At 32.8% G+C, this 23,765-nt stretch overlaps 1 protein-coding gene across 1 annotated transcript in view; it reads left to right on the plus strand.

Moving 5' to 3' along the window:
- Ankrd31 (ankyrin repeat domain 31) overlaps nt 1–23,765 on the plus strand; it is a 150,467-nt gene that overhangs the window by 104,934 nt on the left and 21,768 nt on the right. Inside the window, exons 17-21 of the mRNA XM_047554743.1 lie at nt 10,162–10,324; nt 11,860–11,975; nt 13,916–14,003; nt 19,381–19,477; nt 22,621–23,614. Coding sequence (XP_047410699.1) covers nt 10,162–10,324; nt 11,860–11,975; nt 13,916–14,003; nt 19,381–19,477; nt 22,621–23,614 — 1,458 coding nt within the window. The remainder of the gene's footprint in view (nt 1–10,161; nt 10,325–11,859; nt 11,976–13,915; nt 14,004–19,380; nt 19,478–22,620; nt 23,615–23,765) is intronic.

Consider the following 23,765-nt stretch of genomic DNA (forward strand, 5'->3'; position numbering starts at 1 on the left):
ATAAATCAACATGTTCCATTTTTAAATGTCTAATTATAATAAGGATACACTTGACAGCTAAACTTTTTAGCTCAGAATTTCTCAGTGGGTTTGGGGCAAAAACATGAATTGCTTGCTTCTTGAGGGTTTGTTAGATCTTCCTTTGTTTTTCTCTGTCAGACAATCATAGTAAAAATAACACAAGAGAAGATTATTTGGGTCATTTCAGTGACACAGAATTTCAGATATAGACTTTGAAACTTTAGATTTTTAAACTCATCTTTTTGTTTGGCAAATATAGGGAGAAAACATGTTATCAGTGATAGTATAGGCTTCAAGAATAATTATTGGTTTTGAGAATATAGTTAAGGACACTACCACAACCAATAACAGTGATATAAAACAGGGATTCATAGAAAAGTTCTTGGATCCCTCTTGAGTACCTGTTTACCTGTCTCTTAATATTTTTAAGAGCCTTATGACTTTTATTTAATTTTGTGAAAGTATTCCTACTGTTTTCAGCCTAAGTGTAGTCATGTGAAGGAATAGTATTATTGAATTTATGATTTGCAGATATAAGAGATGTGAACTAATGATTAAGAATGAGATATATTAGGTAAGCTTATGTTCATTGTGACTTCTTTTGACCAAAATAAACTTTTTGACCTTTAAGATATTTAAAGTTAAAAAAATATATAGACAAATTCTCAAGGTTGTATGGTTCAGAAATGGATTAAAGCAAATAGAAAGACTCATTGAAATGACAAATCTACTAATTATTTATACAGGGAAAAGGCCACTTAGTTTGAAACCACTTAAATATAGGTCAGAATTTCTTAGTGGGAAAATCAGATTTTTGGACATTATCTGAATAATGCCACCTTAAAAAAAATTCTCTTGTGTTGGGAGTCACCAACATCACCCTTACATTTAGAGGTATGTTAGATGGACTTCTAGAACTTAGTATATAGTTGTTCTCATGGCTAAGATTTGTAACAGCCAAAGTAGTAAGGATATACATCTGGTCATAAGAGAAAATGACAAGTGGAATCTGGAGTATCTACATGAAAGCTTTCTTATACTCTTTTCTTCATAAGGGGTCACACAGAGCTTACTCCTGAGAGCAATGAAAATGTAGGAATATATATGCAATATTTCTCGTCAGGAAAGCCCATAAGAGATTCAACATCCAAGACTTTTATTATAAGCAAACTGCATTCACCAGGTAGCAAAATTCCAGACTCCCAGAAGCATAAACCAAATTGTGTCGATAGCTTAAACTTAGTAAGCTATCCTCATCAGGCAGTTTTATATAAGTTGTCTGGTACTGCTTACCAGTCAAGGTCATTGATGGCAGCTATCGACCACCCTTGAAAGTGACCTGCTGCGTGCGTGAACACATTTTTTTTTTCTTTTTTTTTTTTTGCGCGGTACTGGGGATCAAACTCAGGGACTTGTAGCTTGCGAGGCAAGCACTCTACCAGCTGAGCTATCTCCCCAGCCCTGCATGAACACATTTCTAAACAGTACTTACTGACAGTTCCTGACTTAACAGTTTGACTTTAGGTGGTGCAAAAGCAACCACCTAAATGAAATTCAATGAAAACCATGGTATTCAGTGAAAACCATATTCAAATTTTGAATTTTGGTCCTTTCTTTGTGTAGCAGTATGTGGTATGATATACTGTCTTGATACTGGGCAACAGCTGTGAGCCACTTTTCCCTAATCTCGTAATCTCAAGGGTAAACAATGATACTCTTTAGTGGACTATGTTGCTATGATATTTGGTAGATTAAGTGTATTATATGCATATTAATTATGCTATTTTTAACTTAATTGTGGGCATATTGGGATGTATAAACTATCATAAATCCAGAATATTCAAATTTAGGTTTAAATGAAACATATACTAATTTCTAAAACAGCAAAAGACTATATAAAGTGTTTTAGGCCTAATTTTTCTGGCAAAGTTGTATAATATTATGTAGGACATTCTTTTTTTTTTTTTTTTAATGTTTTTTAGTTGTTGATAGACCTTTATTTTATTTATTTTTTTATGTGGTGCTGAGGATCGAGCCCAGTGTCTCATACATGTTAGGCAAGTGCTCTACCACTGAGCTACAACTCTAGCACCACATAGGACATTCTTATAATTTTTATATAATGATCTCAAAAAAGATTTCAAAATTTTAAGAAGCATCATATTTTTTTTTGTAGGTCCTCTATTAGTTCTTTCATATTCAAACCCTCATGATTTTGCTTTTGCTAGGCTGTCAGTTTCTTACTCATCAATGTCTTATGGTGCTTCAGATACTTCTTCCATATTATTTTAATGTATGACTGCAGAAAATCCCACATCTTTCCTTTTTACTTTGAAATCAAATTTAAGTATATATCCATTTTATTTTTGACTGTTTACAAAGTCAGTTATCAGTGGTAAACAAGTCAAAAGAAAGATATTGACGTGGTGTATGGGATAGTTACCTTGTAATAAGCCAAAAGAGATGTTCAGTTGGGTCAGTTTTATAGGTGGTCTTAATTAGTCAGAATTTTCCTATTTTTAAAGCCTCTGTCTTCCCTTCTAGCAATTTGCTAACTTCAGGGAACTGAGTAAATGGTTACTCAGATATTGAGGGTCTTCTGTAAAAAATGAATGCTAGGAACATAAAATTAACCATAGGAGATATCAAAAGGAAAGCTTAGAGTAGTAAATAAAACACTGAAATAATATTGGAAAACTTGTTTTCTGAAGCTAATTCTGCTGTTTGAGAAAGATATTTTTTTCTTTATCCCTGAAATAAAGAATTTGATCAAGTACTATAGCCACTACACACATGGCTATTTAAGTTCCTTAAAATTTTCACCACCTTTCCTCTCTTTTTCCTCTCCCTCCCCCTTAACCTTCTGTCTCCTTCCACATCTCCCTTGATCTCCCTTCTATTTCCATTGGATACCCCACATTTTTTCCCCTTATTTTGTTCTAGTTTCTGCATATGAGAAAATATTCAACCCTTCACTTCCGGAGTTTTGCTTATTTCACTTAGCATGATGTTCTCCAGTTTCATCCATTTCTCAGTAAATGCTATAATTTCATTCTTCTTTATGGTGGAGTAGAACTCCATTGGTATATACTTTCATGTATATACCACATTATCCATTCACCTGTTGACAGGTACCTGGACTGGTTCCACAACTTAGCTATTGTGGACTGCACTTCTACAAACCTTGATGTACTTTTACCACTACAGTATGCTGATCTTAGTTCTTTTGGATAAATACCAAGGAATGGGATAGCCGGATCATATGATGGTTCCATTCCTAGTCTTTTAAGGAAACTCCATATTGCTTTTCAAACTGGTTATACTAATTTGCAGTCCCACCAACAAGCTATGAGTTTACCCTTTTCCCCACATTCTTGGCAGCATCTATGATGATTTGCATTCTTGATAATATCTTTCTAATTGGAGTGAGATGAAATCTCAGTGTAGTTTTGATTTGAATTTCTTTGATCACTAATTATGTTGAATATTTTTTCATGTATTTGTTGGCCATTTGGATTTCTTCTTTTGAGAAATGTCTGTTTAGTTCTTTTGCCCGTTTATTGACTATATTATTTGGAGTTTTTGGTGTTTTTGAGTTCTTTATTGTATTCTTGGTATTAATCTCCTATTGAAGGAGTTACTGTCAAAGAAAATTAACCCCAACATTGTGTATAACTGCGATGTAGTCATAAAAACATTAAAATTGCTTAAAATTAATTAAATTTAAAAATCAGTTATTCCGATGCATTAGCCACACTTCAAGTGCACAGTACCAACATGTGGTGAGTGTTGGCTGTGTTGGATAATGTAGATTAGAATATTTCCATTGTCACAGAGGATTCTGTAGGATAGCTCTAATTTGGAGCAGGGTTTGGCAATATTTTCGATAAAGAATAAGATGTAAACACTTGATTTTCTGGATTACACAGCCTGTTGCAGTTATTCAGCTGCTATTACAGTTCATAAGCAGCCATAGATAATATGTAAATGAATGTGGCTCTGCCAAAATAAAACTTTATTTGCCAAATCAGGCATTTGGCTCACAAACCATACATTGTTGATCCTTAATCTAGGGGTTCATTTATGTCTCTTCACCTAAATTGTGATATACTCAAACTTTACTTTTGGAGTAACATTCCATGTCTGTATTTTATTTTTATTAACTAATTAATTATTTTATGATGTTGGGGATTGAACCATGGCCCCACACATACCAGACCAAGGCTCTATTGAGCTAACTGCTGCCTTTTTTTACCTTTATTTTAAGGAGGATTTTTTTTTTCAAAAAAGGGTGCTATTTTAAATGACATTTTAATTCCCTTGACATTGATGTATTGCCAGAATCTTTCCCATGTCTTTATTAATTCCATCTGTGTGAAAGTTCTGTCATTGACTTGTTATGTTCTGACTTTCTCCCTCTTTTTCCTATTTCTTTTTATTGATGGAATCAAATTGTAAATATTCAATTCAAAAAAAAGTAAACAAAACAGGCAAAATGAATAGCAAACCGCTCCTCTTCAAGTTTCCATTGCTTTCAGTAAGGTCAAGCTGGGACCTGAGCCATTAGTACAAGTTTGGGAGACATTCCAGAGCCTAGCTATAGCATTACTCCAGTTAAAGGGCAGACATTGTCAGGTTGGACAAAGAAGCAAGACCAAATTAAATGTAGTCTACAAGAAGCTCACTCTGTTAAATACAAAGATACAGAGAAGTTACAAATAAAATTAAGGGAAAAGATACACTTCACAAACAATAATCAAAAGAAAGAATAGCTCTGGTAATGTAAGACAAAGTAGACTTCAAAGTCTCTAGTATTGCCTAAGATAAAGAGAAACATTTCATAATAATAAAGGGAACAATTCACCAGGAAGACACGTCAGTTCTAAAAGTACACACAATATTAAATTTCAAATACATGAAGAAAAAGCTTAATTGAAAATAAAATAGTTCATAGCTGGAAATTTCAGTTCTTTTAATAAATGATAGAAAAAGTACACACTCTAGTTATAGAAGCTTTAAATATCATTAATGACCAATTTATCTCTGATATTTATTGAACAAGCCAAGAACAGTAGTACATTCTTTTCAAATATTTACAGACCATTGACCAACATAGACATATTCAGTATGAAACAAGTTTCAATAAATTTAAGAAACTTGAAATCATACAAAATATGTTCTGTAACCAAAATGGTATGTAACTAATAATAGGCAAAAAATAATCTGGAAAATTTCCAAATGTGTACAAATTTACCTGTATACTTCTTAATAACCAATAGTTCACAAAAGAAATCAGAAAATATTTTAAACTGAATTTAAAAAATAACAATTATTAAAAAGCATAAAAATTATGAATGTAGCTAAAGCAGTACTTTGATGGAGATTTAAAACTTAAAATGCTTTGTTTTATTAAAAAGAGATACAAATTCAGTGACTCCGGATTCCTTAAAATGCTTAAAAAACAAAACAAAAAAGACAAAGTAAATAGATAACAGAAATCAATGAAATATAAGATAGACAAAGTTAACAAAGATGAAAGTTGGTTATTTGAAAAGATTAACAAAATTCAAAAGCCTTTAGTCAGATTTTAAATAAGACACAAATTACTTAAAACAGAAATCAAAGGACATCACTATAAATCATACAGACATTAAAGGATTAATAAAGGACTATTATAACCTATGCTAATAAGTTGAACAACTTAAATGAGATGAGTAACTTCCTTGAAAGAAACTAACAAAACTTGTTCATAAAGAGGATCCTCATAACCCTCTGTGAAAGAAAATGGGGATTTATAGTTTTAAAACCTTTTTATAAATTCCAGGCTCAAGTAGTTTCACTGATAAACTTCAAACACTTGAGGAAGAAACAAAACCAGGTCTGTCCAAACTCTTCCAGAAAAGTAAAAAGGATACATCTCCCAACTGATTTTACAAGGCTGGTATTTTTTTTTAATACCAAGACCAGGCAAAGGCATTACAAGTAAACAAAACTACAGACTAATATCCCTTAAGAACATATATGCAAAAAGTGTTGAAATATTAATAAGTTGAATCCAGCAATATGTACAAATATAACATGACCACATTGAGTTTATCCCAGAATATAAGATTAGTTTAATATTGGCAGTCAGTGGAATTTTTCAGATTAATGAAGTAAAATACAAAATTATATTGTCATTTCAATACACACAGAAAAGGCATTTGAAAAAAATCACTTATTTGTGATTGAAACAAAAGCTTTCTGCAAACCAAGAGAAACAAACTTCCTCCATCTAGTAAAGAGCGTCTTCAAAAAGCCTCAGGCTTAATAGTGAAAGACTGAATTTTTTTTCTTAATATAAGAAACATGACAAATATGTCTGCACTTACCCCTTCTAATCAACATCGTACTGAAGGTTTTTGCCAGTATAATAATAGAAGAAATAGGGTGGGGGGGAGGGAGATATACATCTAGTTTGGCAAGAAAAAAAGTAAAGCTGTTGTTATTTCATATAATGTGACAAAAACTTTCGTCTGACATTTTACAGAAAAAAACACAAGCTAATAAGTGATTCTAACAAGAATTCAATGTATTTCTATATATCAACAGTGAACAATTACAAGTCAAAAATTTAAAAAATACCATTTACAGTTATATCAAAAATATTGGATGCTTGGGGATAAAAGTTATAAATGTCTAAAAACCTTTATACTGAATACTGCAGAACATTGAAGAGAGAAATTAAACTTAAAAATGGAGAGATACATACCATGTTCATGGCTTGAAAGACTCAAAAACTATTGCTAGCATGTCAGTTTCACCCAAATTGCTCTAGAGACTCAGTGTAAATTTTATCAAAATCCCAACAGGAATTTTTGTAGAAATTGTTAAGGTGATTCTAGAATTTATATGAAAATCAAAAGATCTTAAAACAACTAAGGCAGTTTTGAAAAAGAACAATATTAAAAACTTAATGTTAGCCTCTAGTCTATATAGATACTCTAGCTACAGTAATCAAGCAGTATGTCTCTTACATAAATTAGACCAGGTTTTCTTAACTTTGGCACTACTGACATTTGGGCTTGAATATTTCTCTGTTGTGAAGTACTTTCCTGTAATTTAGCAGTATCTCTGACCTCTACACACTAGATGCCAACAGCACCCACAACCCTCATTTGTGACAATCAAAAACATCTCCAGACATTGCTGAATGTGTCCTAGAAGACAAAATCATCCCCAGTTACAAACCACTGAGTTTTATATATAGAACAATTGAATAAAGCATTTAGAAATAGACCCACAAATACATGGTCAATTGATTTTTAACAGTGGTACAAAGACAGGTTCAATAGATAAAGGGAAAAGGATACTCTTTCAACAAATGGAGTTAGGACGTTTAGATTTCCATTTGCAATTTGAACTCTTACTACATATAAAAATTAATTTAAAATAGATCATAGACCTAAATGAAAGAGTTAAACTAATCTCCTAAAAGAACACTTAGTGATTTTGAGGTAGGCATAGATTTCTTAAATAGGACATAAGAGGCATGAACTCTAAATGATAAAGACTGATAAATTAGACTGAATAAATTTAAAAACTTATTCTTCAAAGACATTATTAAAATAAAAGGTCAAGTCTCTCAGATGGGAGGAAAATATATAAATAACATATCTAGAATGTATGAAGAATTCTTCAAACTCAATAACATGACCAACAACCTAATAAAAAATGGGCAAAAGATTTCAATAGCTACTTTATCCAAGAAAGTATATGAATGGCAGGCTTAGCATCATTTGTCAGATACCTTTATTTCATCCACTGGAATGGCTAAAATTAAAATGAGTCACAATACCAAATAACAAAGAGTTATTAAGTCTCACAGAGTACTGGTAAAAGTACAAAGTGGTATACTTGGGAAAACAATTTGGCACATTTTAATTACATTATAAATATACTTACACTTGAATGACTAGGGGTGTCATTCAATGGTAGAGGACTTGCCTGGCTTGTGTTAGGCCCTGGGTTGGATCCAAAGCATCACAAAGAAAATACACATTTATTATGTAAATAATTGGTCCACTCCTAGGTATTTACCTAAGAGAATGAAAACTTTTTGGCAACACAAATACTTGCACCAGAATGTGCATAGGAGCTTTCTTTATAATAAACAAACTGGAAGTGATCTGCCAATGTCTGTCAATTATAAATGAATAATTAAATTGTTAAAAGGAACTAATTATTGATTCACATATCAATATGGGTGAATCTCAAAAGCATGCTAAGTCAGAGACCAGACACTGTATGATTGCATTCATAAGGAATTCTGCAAATGCAAAATTTAAAATGATAGAAGTAGATCACAGGTTGCCTGGGGCCAAAGGGTCTTAGGAAGAATTGACTACAGCAAAGATTTTTGGGGCTCCTGAAATGTTTTCAGTCATGATTGTGGTAGTGATCACTCCAGGAAGGCTGATTGTCTTTTTTTTTTTAACAGGTGAGGGCCTATTTCTCGATCACCTAACCTTTGCTAAGCTTTTTGGCCCTTAGGCCTTCCCTATCATATTACCTAGAACTCTCCTGACTATACCTTTAGCATTTCCTATTTAGTACCTTGCTGCCCTATTGTTCCAAACTTTTTCCTATTAGTAAGTATTACTGAAAAACAGCTGTTTAGGGTCTCCATCTCTCTGAACTGAGTTTTTTGTGTCTTCCAAACTAATTATTAGATGAATCCATGTTAATATATTAAAGGCAGGGCCTAGAGAAGCCTTCTTCCTAACACATTGGCAGAATAGTTATTATTAATATGGCCTAAGTTTTTAAAAGAGTCTAGACAAGCTTCCTTTTCTGAAAACAAACTCCCCCTCTTCCATTTAGTGCTGTAAATAAATTTCTGCAGATTAAGACCTGGATTTCTAATTTGCTAAATTAATCTCTGGGAATGGTCTGAGAAATCTGTATTTTTAAATAATTCCACAATTTACTTTATTGAAGAGTCAGGCTTAGAAACTACTGGATTGAGGTATTGCTGACCCTATCTTTTAAAAATAAGTAAGTAAATTTCCCTTCCACACCTCTATTTAAGCTTCATTAAGGTGCATATGTGCATATCTAATCAGAGGTCTTTGCAGGGGACCTGTCTTTACCACACGTAGTCTTTTCACCTCTCTATAGGAAAAAATGGGGTTTTAGAGAACTAGTTTTATTAAGATCCCACCCACTATGTGCCAGATACTTTACAAGGGCTCACATTTAATCCTCATAGGTGATAAAAAATGAGATTCAGAGATTTTAAGCAACTTGCCCAAGGACATAGGTAGTAAGTGGCAGGAGTTTTATATGTTTGATTTTAAAACAAGGATGTTTCCCTTTATGCTGTGTTACCTCTAGCCAGACACAACAAATAAGGACTATCTTTAGTCATTTCTACTTACTCATTTGCTCCTACCTTTCTCTGCCTCTCCACCCATGGACAGGAACAGAAAGATAAAAGTCTATTAGTACATAAGATGTCTTCATTTTAACAAAATCCTGAACCTCTTTTCCTGGTCATAAATTTTTCAATAGTTTGAGTCACTTGTTTTCCTCATGCAAGTGGGATTACTAGCTAATTTCTGCTAATTGACTTATACCTTAATCTAATTTGCAACCATTGTTAATTTTGATTTCATATTTGTATGCAAGTGGCTAAATATGCACAGCATCAAAACCTATTTAGTGAGGTAGCTGTGAGATAATTTTGCTATGTAAATTTGAATTAAATAAAACTTAAAATTCACTTCTTTAATCACATTAGCCACCTTTCATATCCTGCAGCCACATGTGACTAGTAGCTACTCTATTAAACAGAGCTGATATAGAACATTTCTTTATTATAGAAAGTTTGTTGGGCAGAACTGATCTAGAAGTGGACATACGTATGTCAACTTCTTAAAACAAGGAAGGCAGCATTTTGTATTTTCCTATTATGCTTTTTGATTCTCTTATAAGAATCAATAAGACCAAATCAGTGGATCAGTTTGCAATTGCTATATCAAATTTAATCAAAATTTTATTGACCAGAGTTTGAAATCTTTTTTGAATTATTTCTAGTGCTTGGTAGTGGTATCTTAAAGCACATATATGTAGGTAAAACTTTGAAAAACTACCTTGTAGGCAGCTGAGATACTACTACAACATGGAGCAAACCCTAACCAAAAAGATCAAAACCAGAAGACTGCTTTGGATGAAGCCAATAATGATAAAATGGAAGAGTTGCTAAAATCTTATGGTGCTATTAAAGCCAGTAATAGAGATGAGAGTAATGCTACAGTCACTGGTATGTATGACAATACTGCTTATTATTTTATATAGGTGATATCCTTGCTTAAAAAATAACATTTTTACATTTGTAATGTAAGTTATTCCATAACTGGGGATAGATGTTTCCTAGGTTTATTAAACTCTTTAAAAATCATTATTTTTAGAAATTAGCATTTTCAAGTTTGGTTTAATTTATAGATCATATAATTCTATTGAATTGGAGTTACATGTTAAAACCTATGTTGTTCATTGATCAAACATTCATCTCCCTACCTTTGGGTTTGAGATAGAGGTGTAACTGAAACCAGGTAGATAGTTTACTTATAGTGGGACTAGAAGAGGGTAACATTATACTGAAGACTTTGCAACCAAGATTTTATTACTTCAAAATTTGTAATCATACATTGGTTGAATTCGTGTCAGTTTTCAACTGTTCTTATACTAGAATACTAATATCATACTTATATGTGTGTTTAACATATATTACAGTGAAAAGTCTATATAAGGGAATATATAGCTGGGAAAAAATTTTATGAACCATCTTTTAGAAATAGTTTGCATTTTATAAAGTGCTGAGGAGAGGAAGTTGTTTTTCATTTCCCCTCATGTTTGAACCTTGACTCACAGAATAAGAAACTCGAAGAAAGAGAGAGAAAGAGAGAGAGAGAGAGAGAGAAAGGCTTCCTGTGCCCTCACAATGAGGGAGAATGGGGGATGAGAACCCCCGTTGCACACTTGAACCTTGCCTACCACCTTCCTCACCAACTATTGATTTTCAAGTGAGGAAAAATTACCAATACATGATTAGTCAGGACCAAGGCTGTTCATTGTGTAATGTTTTACTAGCAAGATGGATCACATGTTGCTCAAGGTCAAGACTGCTAAAAAATTTTCTCTTTATTACCTGCCACCATACAGCAAGTCTGTAGGGTGAGACCCTTTCTTAGGTCCTCAGCCATTTCACTCTTCCTCTCCACAGCCATACCTAAGGTTCAGGTCCCATGATTTAGTTAAGCTCAGCATACCAGAGAAATCTTGTACTTGAGTTATTTAGACTCTGTTATATAGTGCTAAGTCTATTTCCACATGTCTATTGCTTTTTGTATGTACACTTGTTCATTAGGTTTCCCCAGAGGGATGAGGGATAGAGGGCAAATGGAAGTGTAAAGAAAGGGAATCCATAGTGGGAGAAGGTCCAAGAGAACTTTACAGAACAATGAACCATAGTTATAATAGTTAAAAGCACAGATGTGGAGTCAGATAACATCTGGTTTCAGTACTAGCTGTGTGACATTTGGCAACTTCCTGAACTTCTCTGAAGCCTTGCTCTCTTCTTCTGTGAAATGAATATATCATATTACCTACCTGAAAAAGTTCATAGGAAGATTAAGATGATAAATAGAAGGTGTTTGCCATTAAAACCGTAATTAACATTAAGATACTATAATTATTATAGATTATTATCTTTCCCATTCCTATTACCATTAAAATTGATAAAAACAAAACTACATTTTGCATATTCTTATCTATTTTTAACTTTATTTTTTAAAGTAAAAATTCCTGCTACTCGGTCAAAAAGACATAAACAGTGTTTTTGTGATGTCGACAAAAACGTTGATCCATCTTCCCTTTCACACCAAGAGCAAACAAGAGAAAGCCTTCCTGTGGTGAGTAAAATTATAATTCTTTTATTCTTCAACTTAGAAAATGCCATTTTTTGTACCATGTAGTCATTGGCTATTGGCAGCACTCTTTCCACTTTAAAGACACACAGGTTGTTGAAAATGTTTTTTGTCATAAGGAAATAATTGAACAGAATAAGCCAAGAAAATATGCTGTACAGTTAACTCTCAGTTATCTGCATTGAATAGAGAACTTTGTCTTAGTTGTTGTCCGTTAGACCTAGCTTGTGTTCAGCAACTTCTTATCCCGCTGACACTGACACTGTCATAGTAAATCTTCACTCACTCACTCTCAAAAGTATCCAGGATATATAGTACATTGACAAGATTCTGAAACCCAGATACAGAAGAGAAAGGAACCTGTTTAGTCGTCCTGGATCCCATATGGTTTATAATGATAGAGTTTGCTATGAACATCCATCATATAAAGCTAGAATTTTGCAAAAACAACATGGCAATTACTCAATAAATTATACACTAGTTTATAAAGATGGATATTCCCAGTTTGACAAAATCATAAAGTTTACTAGTCACAAACTTCCTAACAAGGTAGCAGCATAAATGAAATATTATCTTGAATAAAAGTTTTGACCCATTCCATACAAGATAGAAAAGAAAGTTGGCACCAGAAGATATTTTCTTTATGCTAACCTGTAGGTGGAGGCTGAGTCTAAGTTCAGACCTTTAATTTTCTTGTGTATCCATAAGCCATTCATTCTATGAGGAGGTGAACCTTAGACTTTCTGTTTGTTTGTTTTGCATGTTTGCATTTTGTAGTTTCACTCTGATGCATTCAATAAATGGTGACAGTAAGATTACTAGATAATTAGATGACTTTATTATGTTTATTGTGTGCATTTTTTATATCCCTTGTGAACACCAAAGTAAAAATTTCAGAGCAACATACTTGAGAAGATTTTGATGACCTACACATTTTAAAAATGAATATGTATGAGAATTTATGAAAGGATAAACGAGTTAATCCATCAGTCATCATTTATGGAGAAACAACTATGTACCCAGCTATGCGGAAAGCATATATAAATATAAAAACTATGCTACTGCCTACAAGACCTTATTATCTTGATGAGGACATGTAATGTATATGACATTATACGTATTAATGCTAAATTATATAGCTCTGAAACTCTTAAATAATTCTGAGGAAAGAAAAATCAGTATGCATTAGTGAGAGGTTTCATGTATGATATATGTAATTTATATAATAATAATGAATATATATTTATATAATAACTAATATTTATTGAGCTCTTACTTTGTACTGACATTGTTCTTTAGCATTTTACCTGTGTTACTCATTTCAAACACAAAATGGCTAAGTTCATTGTTGGAGTCACCCAGTTAGGAAGAGATAGAGCCAGGATTCACCCATAGGCATTCTGGTTCTGGAGCCTACTCTAGGATTCTCATAAGAAAGAGAGGAATCTGGGCATTGTGAATTGAAGACATTCAGGGAAGGAAGATGAGTACAGACAAAGGCATGAAGGGGTAGAATATCTTTATGTGTTTTTGAGAGAACAATGTTTTATACTTCTAAGATTATGGGATTTTTAATGCTACCCAATGATAGTCATAAAGCCTTAAAGTGGACTGGTCACATTTATATGATCTTTAAATTTTATGTGCTGGGTTTGTTTGTTTGTTTGTTTTTTCCTATCAGATACCTGTAATTTTAACAAGGTGAGAAGTTATGACTCCTTGTATGTACTCTCACATTCCAGAAGATTGTTTACCTTTTTTCCCAAATCTGTGACATTTATACAGTTAAGCTTACACAAAACATGAGCATAAAGAAAAATGAACATTTTTAGCAGCATGTTATTTACTGTGTATTTTTGTCAGTGGCATGTTGGAGAGCATATCTACCCTCTTATAGTAAAGTTTCTAATATTTTTATCTGATAGCATGAGACCATCAGTGCTATTCTGCAAGATATAGAAGAAAGACAGGAAAATTTATTAGCGTTTGAAATAAGAAACCCTGAAGATGCAGGTAAATATGTGTCTTACTTAAGTAAGATTATTTCAGAAATCTAGGGTCATTGCTACCTCGTCTTCTTCTTAAGGGACATTTTAAAGTTTACAAAGGCTGAAAAAGTAGTCTTCTTCATATATGTGGAATTATCATTAAAAGTCAATGATACAAACCAGTAGTTTGTATAATTGTTAACAAAGATATTTCTCTATTTATGATCCTGGGAGTAATTTGAGAGACATTCAGAACCATAATCAGAAATAAGCTACTACTGTGATATGTTTAGATGAACATATGACAAAAAGCATAGGATAATGACTAGAGATGAGATTATACTACTCATTGGCTCCTCAGCTTCACCCAGCTATGGCAACCCTTAATAGATCGAATTTTAAGGCAGATTTATAAGGTTGAAAGTAGCTGCTGATAGATTGAGATCTGTATTTTAAAAGTCAGTTAAAAATAGTTAATTTAAAGTATCTCATCAGTCTTTCATATACCAGGATATAACTTTTAGTTCAGTTTTTACCCTAATTCATGGTTGTATAGTCTTTTGAGAAAAAATAGTTTCCTTTTAAATTATATCCATCATACTTTTTATCCTAACCTCATGCATGGACATGTTATGTTTTGAGGAAAATAATATAAAATAATTCGTACTCCCAAATTTGTATAATGTATTTTATTTACTATTTATTAATACCTTATGCATGTAAGAGTATTTTTAAAGTTTATAATGTTTTATCATAGAAGGCATATAGACACACTTCAGAGAGGGGGAATGTGCCAAAATTATTTATTCCAGACTTTTTTTTTTTTTTTTTTTTTTTGGTCTAAGAATATAGTTATGCTTAAACCTCAACAAAACTATTAAAAACTACTTTGGTCATGCTGGATGTGCTATTTTTGCATTTTTTTCTTATAGCCATTATTTTTAGTGGTTAATGTTATCATGTTGTTCAATAAACGTTTCACAGTTTACTAAAATTTCCCCTTTTGTTGAACATTTAAATTATTTCCAGTTTTTGCTATCATGCCACAACATGTAACTTTTTCTGGATTTATGATTATCTTCTTAGGAAAAATTAGCAGAATTGGAATTATTGGGCCAAATTATATAAGCATTTAAAAATCTTGAACTGGAGTTGTGGCTTAGTGGTAGAGCACTTGCGTAGCATGTGTGAGGCACTGGGTTCAATCCTCAGCACCACATAAAAATAAATACAGTTATTTCCATCTGCAACTATTTTTAAAAAATCTATTGATTTATATTGACAGATTGATTTCCTAAAGTATCATGTACTAATTTCCACTTTCACCAACATCACTTTAGCCTTCATTTTTGTGTATACTTCTAGTAGTATTAGAATTTTTATTTTAAATAAACTTACTAGCTTAGTTAAAAAAAAAAAGCCTCATATTTTTATTTGCCTTGTTGATTTTCAGTGGGACTCTTTCACTGGTATTTATTATTTTGTGAAGTGACTATTCCTATTTTTATTTATTCATCTCTTGGAGCCTGGTTATATGATAAAATTATCAACCTCTTTTCTACCATAACTTCTACAAGTACTTTTCAGTCATTTGACTTGTTATTTGTTATGGGTGTTAGTTTATGCTTTGTTTTTTTTTTTTAATATTTTTTTTTTTTAGTTGTCACTGGATTTTTATTTATTTATTTATATGTGGTGCTGAGGATCTAACCCAGGGCCTCACACATGCCAGGCAAGCGCTCTACTACTGAGCCACAACTCTAGCCCCTAGTTTGTGTTTTAATACATAAATTTTCAAATTCTGTGTAGTAAAAATCTATTAGCCTTTTTCTCTTGCTATATTTTTGAATACTTCAAAAATTAGAACCTTTTCTTCCTCTTATCCCCCCCAGATTTTATAATTTAATTGTATTCTTTTCTAACCAATATATTGAATCATCACGATCCCTTTATTTTTGTTTCTCTGCTCCTTAAGTGAGGAGAGAGGTAAGATGATGGAACCCTTATTTTTACTGCTCAGTATGGAGATTCCATTTGTAAAGCAACATCTCTCTAAAGAAATATTTTTACAAATTTACCCCCCTATACATTCTGACATTTTTTTATGTATCTTTGATTTGAGTGAGAGATCCAAGAGTCATGAATCTTATTTTTGTATATTTCTTTGAAATTTTTCATATGGAACTGTTGCATTCACTTTGATAGCTCTAGTGCCTCAAATGAATGGAGATCAAATATTGCCATTTTAAATATTGTATTTTTTTCTAAGCATTTTAATGTATAATTCATCTGAAATCTCTGTTCTATGTGTAATATAAGGATAAGAATAGGGCGTTTCCCATATTGCTACCCCGTTTATCCACCCTTCAGTGTTGAATAATTCCTCTCATTCTTATTGTTTTGTAATGCCTTATTAATGTATATTAAAATCTTATACATATTAGGATAAATTCTAGGTTCTTTCTAACATACTATTGATTAATGTCTCTGATAAATAGGCTCATAGTATCAAGTTACATGCAAAATATCTTTATACCCTTTCTTATAGAAGCATAGAATATTTTAGGTTATTGAGATTTTTTTGGCCTGCAGTTTAGAAAACCCAGTGTGACAGGGCACATATGTAATTTAAATATCTTTTAATAAGCAGTATCAAATTTGTTAAATTTGTCTAAATTCTTTTTTTTTTTTTTTTTTCGGTGCTGGGGATTGAACCCAGGGCCTTGTGCTTGTGAGACAAGCACTCTACCAACTGAGCCATATCCCCAGCCCTCTAAATTCTTAATGATTCTATACATTTTTCCCCTTTCTTAATGTGTGCATCACATGATGAAACTAATCCATTGTGATAGTATTAGGAAGATAGAAACCACTCTGGGGACACTGACTCTATACATAATCAAATCATTTGATTTGCAAAAGGAAATTCTGGAACATATTCCAACTATGAACCTCATATCATCTGGTAAAATGTGTATTGGCCCAAAAATATTGAGCAAAATCCTTAAGAAACAAAGCAAACGTGAAATGAAAGTGTGTGACTTAAAAGAAATAAAAGGAATTCATTTAATCATTTTAATTTCCTACTTAGGAATCTGGATTTGTACATAATCCACATTTATATGTAAATCCTTAATAGTAAGTTTGTAAGATCAATAAAATAACCTTATATGTCACATTTTGCTCTTTAAATACTGCAGAAATGAAATAACATGATTCTAATGTTTAAGAATTTATAATGTACAATTATGTATAGCATACATATTTTTAAAAAATAAATAATGTAAAGTAAATTTCTGACACACACCTCAAAGTATTAATAGTAATTTTCTTTTGGGTGTAAAATAAAAGAGAAGCAGGGGGGTGAAGACAGGGACTTTGACCTTTCATCTTTGTAAACATTATATTGTTTCAAAAAAACTTTTTACAATATTAGTGCATTCCTTTTTAAAAAAATTTTTTTGTAGTTGTAGATGGACAGCATGCCTTTATTTTTTTAATTATTATTATTTTTTTATGCTACAGGATCAAACCCAGTGACTCACAAATGCTAGGCAAGTGCTCTGCTCCTGAGCTATAGGCCCAGCCCTGGTGCACACCTTTTGTATATTAAAAAGTTTTGTTTTGGGGGAGGTTGTTTTGTTTTTTGGTGATACTAGGTAATGGAATCCAGGAACTTGAGAATGCTAAGCAAGCATTACACCACTAAGCTAAACCCCACCGACCCCCAAAGCAAACAGTTTTAACAGAAAAAATACCTACCTTCCTTTGCTGAGTTTCTTTTACAGATAAGAAAGTTGACCATCTGCAAATTAAAAAAAAAAAAAAAGGAGAAAGAATTTTGAAAATTTTTACCATAAAGAAATATTTGAGGAGATAGGTAGCTTTACCCTGATTTGAACATTGTACATAGTACACATGTATCAAAACATAACATTATCTCATAAATATGTACTATTTTATGTGTAAATTTTAAAAATAAATAGAAAATGTAAAAGTAGAAAAGCAGAAATAAAAAATCATTCATAATCTTACCACCCAAAGATAGCTATATTTTGCTGTTTTTTCCTTTTTCTTTAACATAGCTGTGACCATATTGCAGACAATTTTGTTTCCTCATTTTTTACTTAATATTAAAAAGAATCTTTCTAGCTTATTAAAAACTCCTCATAAATCTAATCTAAAAGGCTATATGGTTTCCCATGTGGCAGTGCCATTATTGACTAATAATTATTTTCATATTTATTTACTAATAATTATTCTCCACTTTGAATTTGTTATCAGTCTGGACATTACAAGTAATGCTTCGATGGATGTTTTTCCTTTGGTTCCTTTTATTCCCTTCACAGCACATTCACTTTCTCCACCATCACTGTGAGTTTTCTGAGGCCAATGAACAAAGAAAGGCCCTGAGAATACAGATAAGGAAATTTCCTTCTGTCTGTGTCCTGATCAACATACTATGCGTCAATGATCATTAAGCAAACTTGAAAGTTAATTAGCAAAATAATCTTTGAAATTTTGAAGAAAAATGAAGTGCTTGAAGGATATAAAGGAAAAATAAGGAACTCTCTTCTTTCATTAGACTTAATGCTTTCAGGCTAATTGTGAATCTTTGGTAGTCTCTTTAACAAAGAGTAGAATATAAAGTTGCTTCCCATCTTGATCTGAAAGATAAGCTGACTTTTTTTTTTTTTTTTTTCTCAAGAAAGCACATCCTGGGGCTGGGGAGATAGCTCAGCTGGTAGAGTGCTTGCCTTGCAAGCACAAGGCCCCGAGTTCGATCCCCAGTACCGCAAAAAAAAAAAAAAAAAAAAAGCACATCCTTTGATGTTCTAAAAGTAGTAAAAGTAGTACTATCTTGATGTCAGACAGTCCTTACCTCTGTATACTGTGTGTCTCTAGCCATGTTTTTACCATACATGGTCTGCTCTAGGGTTGTTGAGAATAGCTTGCTTTGTGAAACTGGTGTGCTCCTGAAAAGTAGTGTGCAGATAACCTTTGTCAAATCCAAACATTTGAAAAATATACCAGGTAACTTTTTTATGTAAAGAAATTTGTCATTTTATTGAAAAGAAAGGAAGGAGGGAGGAAGGAAGAGAGAAGAGCTGACCATAGAGCTCATATGACTATCACTTGACTAATCTAGGTTCTCAGTGAAGTAGCAGAATTAGAATTTAGACTGGACTGCTCATTATTGGCACAGTATTCTTACCTATACCTCAGGGAATTTCTTTAGAATTACATTATTAAATAATTTGATTTAGATATCTGGTCCGTTAATATTAGGGAAGTGGGTAGGGAATAATGGTTTTTAAAAAAAATTAACAGTAAGACCAGTTCAGTGTGACTGTTTGCTATCTTCAGTTAACTGACTCTATATTTTATTACCATGTTTCCAGAACAATACATTAAAAAGATGTTAGAGATAAAAGAGATTATGGATAATGTACTTGCCAAACAGAAAGCAGAAAGGGATGATCTGGCTAAAAAATACAGGTGAGTGAAAAAAATATGTGCCATATATTTTCTAGAATTATGTTTTTAGCTACCCTAAATTGATGTGGGCCTGATGGCATGCCTTCTAGTCATTGGTGTGAACCCTGCAGGGGAATAGCAAGGCCCTTCTGCTTCCTCTCTTCTTTGTTCTGGTCATGAGGTGAACAACTTTGTTGTGCCACCCATTCCACCATAATGTGCTACAAGCTGCCTCACCATAGGCCCAGAGTATTTTTTTTTTTTTTTGCAGTGCTGGGAATTGAACCCAGGGCCTTGTGCTTGTGAGGCAAATGCTCTACCAACTGAGCTATATCCCCAGCCTGGCCCAGAGTATCTTGAGGCCAACCAACCATGGACTAAAACCTCTAAAACCATGAGCCAAAATAAACCTTTTCTTTTAACAAATTTATTATCTATTCGTTGAAGTAATGGAAAGCTGTCTAACATTAGGCCTAGAATTTCTTAAGAATACAAACATTGCTTAGAACCAATGAATGACTTCATGGGGTTATCTAGTCTGTTACCACCATGGAAAATAATACATTCCAGAAATATATTTTATACTTTATTAACTGAAATATTCAGAAAAGAATATTTTAATATCTTAAAAAGTTGTCTACAGTGAAGAATCTTATCAAAGCCTTTCTGGTCATGAAGTCTAAAGATTCTTAGCACAATCAATTTTCTACATTAAATTTTTTTGTGTGTAAATGTTGTTTGTTTCTTTTAGTGCAGTTGATTAATCAGTTGATTATTCTTAGAATTGTGTGTGTTTGTGTGTCTGTACTTCTAATCTTTTATGATTCTTAAGGAATTTTATTCTGAGAATATTAATTATACACCTCTTCTCATCCTTTTTTGAGAAAAATGTTCTGTATCTTTTTCTTGTTTGAGCATTTTTTATTAGTTTTTAATAGACTTAGCTACATAATACCTTCTACTCTTTATTCACATTTAATTTTCCTAAATATTTCCTTTATATTCTTGTCTTATAATATTTTGGCATCTATTACATATTCAGTTTTCTCTGAACTTATTTAAAAATTAGTTTAAAAATTTTTATTTCTAAATGTATTTTCTTCTGTCTCTATTTTGCCTTTCTCTCCACTAAGTTCCTTTTTGCTTCCTGACTTGTTTCCCTGGCAGTAGCAAGCAAGTGAGCTTTTATGATCTATTGATGGGTAATCCATTGTGGGATATGTTCTAGGGAACTTTAGAGTCTAGCTTTAATTTTCTTTAATATCCTATGGTGAACAGTGTGAACACCTAGAATTTTGGAAAGTTCTTGATAACTGAAGTTCCAGGTATGTAAATTCTTATTAAGATTGCTATAAAATTTCAAATCTTGATCTGAGTAATCAAAGAGTTCTTACTGTCTGAAATTATTTCATATAGTGTGGTATTAGTATTTTTGTTTCCCTTTATCTAACTTCTTGCATTTTTTTGCTACTAGTTATTTGCTAAACTGATTTCTTCTTGCTGCTTTTTCTACTTACATATGACAACTTTTAACACAATTTACTGAATATTCAGTATTAACAACTCTATACTTTGATAAGGAAGGCAAGATATCTGTATTATTGCTTTTCATTAAAATGACAGCTCTAAAACATGGTCTAAAGACTCCTCATGGGGGCTGGGGAGATAGCTCAGCTGGTAGAGTGCTTGCCTTGCAAGCACAAGGCCCTGAGTTTGATCCCCAGTACTGCAAAAAAAAAACAAAAACAAAAACAAAAGACTCCTGGTGGGTTCCTGAGACCCTTTCAGGAAGTCTATGAAGTCAAAACTATTTTGTATAATAATACTAAGATATTTATTGCTTTCTTTTGTTCATGTGGAATTTTCCAGAGGCCATCTGATGGTAATGGAGTTGTGTGTATATACATTTTTGTGTTTTAAATTTTTATCATTTTTAATTTCTAAATTAAAATTTAGAAAAAATTTTAAGAGTACAAATATATCCTGAGGTCAAAAAGTTTTAGAACCACTGGAAATGAAGTGTTTAATTTCTTGAAGCTCTATGGGGGATAAGTAGGCTTAGCCAAAATACAGAGATGTGGAGCTATAATGAGCCATTTCCTCTTCTGTAGTCTCATGATTTTGAGAGATTTGGTTTGGGGAAAGTACACAAGATGATGCTTGTCTAGATAATCCCTCTGGGCATGAAAGAGTCTCAAGATAGGTTCAAAGTACAATTACTCGATAAATTAATATTTCTCAGGTCTAGTTGACGTGTGATTATTCACAAAACAATCTTGTTCCTCTATAGCTAAAGGAACGTGAGTGGAACTTACTGTAAAATTTTACTTCCTAATATACCTTTCTACTTAAAACAGTAAGCAAAACCCGAACTTAAAAAATTATTCTCTTCAGCCACCAATTACTACTTTCCAATCAAAAACTAGTAGTATCTAGATAGACAACCTAAGTGTTGTTATCTTTTAGAGGTGACTCATAGATGATATTATTTATATATTATTTTATATTATTATTTAATATGGACATAAATCTGAACAACCCATTGTCACATCCTTTAAAAAGAGATACTCACTGTTTAGTCAGTTTTTGATGTTGTTGCTGTGACCAGAAGGCCTGAAAAGGACAATTAAAGAAGGAAAATTTTATTTTGGCTCATGATTTCAGAGATTTCAGTACATAGATGACAATTCCATAGCTCTGGGCCTGAGGTGAAGCAGAACATCATGATGGAAGGGCATGGCCAAAGAAAGTAGCTCAGAACATGGCAACAGGAAACAGAGAGCAGGGAGTTCTGCTTAACCAGGGACAAAATACTCTGAAGACATGCCCCTAGTGACCTACTTCTTCCAGCCACGCCCAGCCTGCCCACAGTTACTGCCCAGTTAATTCACATTAGCAGATTAGTACACTTAACACAGTCATTTCACCTCTGAAAATTCTTCCATTGTCTCACACATGAGCTTTTGGGGGACACCTCATATCAAAACCATAATACTCACCTTAAATAAAGGAGTTTCCTCCCAGTGGAAATGCATTGCAAAGGTAGACTTTTGAGTACTTCAAGCTGATTAAAATTGAGACAGGGAATCTTTAACATCTAAAATGACTGATAAAACAGAGTTTCCTACTGTTCGTGTTTTCCTTCTTTCTGTTTCTTCCTATAGGGTATCCATAGAGTCATTTAAGCATGGAGCCCTGAGAGAACAGCTGGCCAACTTGGCCACAAGACAGAAGAGCCTTTTAGTTGTGGCAAAGAAACAGAAAAAAATAAGACTGAAAATTCAAGATTATAAGAATGTCACAGCATTGTCTGATTCTAGTTTAAAGAAGTTGCCATCCAGCTCACATATCTTCAGTGAAAAGGACAACAAAGAGCTTACCAGTCTGGAAAATTCAGTGCAGCCCCAATCAGGTTCACTTTCTGTTGTCAATATTGCTTGTAGAAGCATTCAAGAAACACCATTGTCTCTGAAAACTTGGCATGATAGCCATAATACTAATCTTTGTCCAGATTCAGAGGCAGTAAGAAGGGGAGAATTTTCTGGAAGTGAGATGAATTCTAAACAAAATGATTGTACTTTGGATGAGTTATTGAAATCTAGACACCCAGATGGCACTGATAATATTAAATTATCATCCCAACCTGTTACTTTCTTTGCTCAGGCAGAATATGCACAAAAAGATAATGATCATACAGAAACTATAGCCAAAGATTGTGAATTCTATAGTCCTTTTGCCATAACTGGCACATTAAATGATTCCGAACACACAAGTATACTTTCCCAAAAGGATGCCCATCCATCAACTGTTATTTGGGACCAGGACCTTTCCCAGTATGATCCAAAAAGAGGAAACAGAAAAACAGCTTCCCAGCAACCACCTGGGGAGGCATCAGAATCCTGGGCACATCAAGGCATTGCTGTCTCGGGCACTGACACTGTGCATCAGATGAAACAAAATCTTGAAAAACCAACTTCTGCTGTTTTACATATAAATCACAGTCAGATCTCTTCTTCCTCTGGGTCTGGCCATCAACATACTACAAAAAAGCCTTTAAACTACAGCACAGCTCCTAAAAAGAAATGTATGCAGATAAAAGATTTGATATTACTAGGAAGAATGAATCCAGGAAATAACGTTCTGGAATTTAAAACACAGGTATTTTATAATTTTTTCTCTAAAACTATGTAAATTTGTAATAAGTAAATGTTGCTGTCATATAGTGTAGGTATTTAGGAAAATAGAGTTTGGCTGGGCTTCCTGAATGGAGAGATACAATCTTTGTATTCTTAGCAAGTGAAATCATGCT

The sequence above is a fragment of the Sciurus carolinensis genome, chromosome 6 (genome assembly GCF_902686445.1).
Source record: "Sciurus carolinensis chromosome 6, mSciCar1.2, whole genome shotgun sequence".
In the NCBI taxonomy this organism is placed as follows: Eukaryota; Metazoa; Chordata; class Mammalia; order Rodentia; family Sciuridae; genus Sciurus; species Sciurus carolinensis.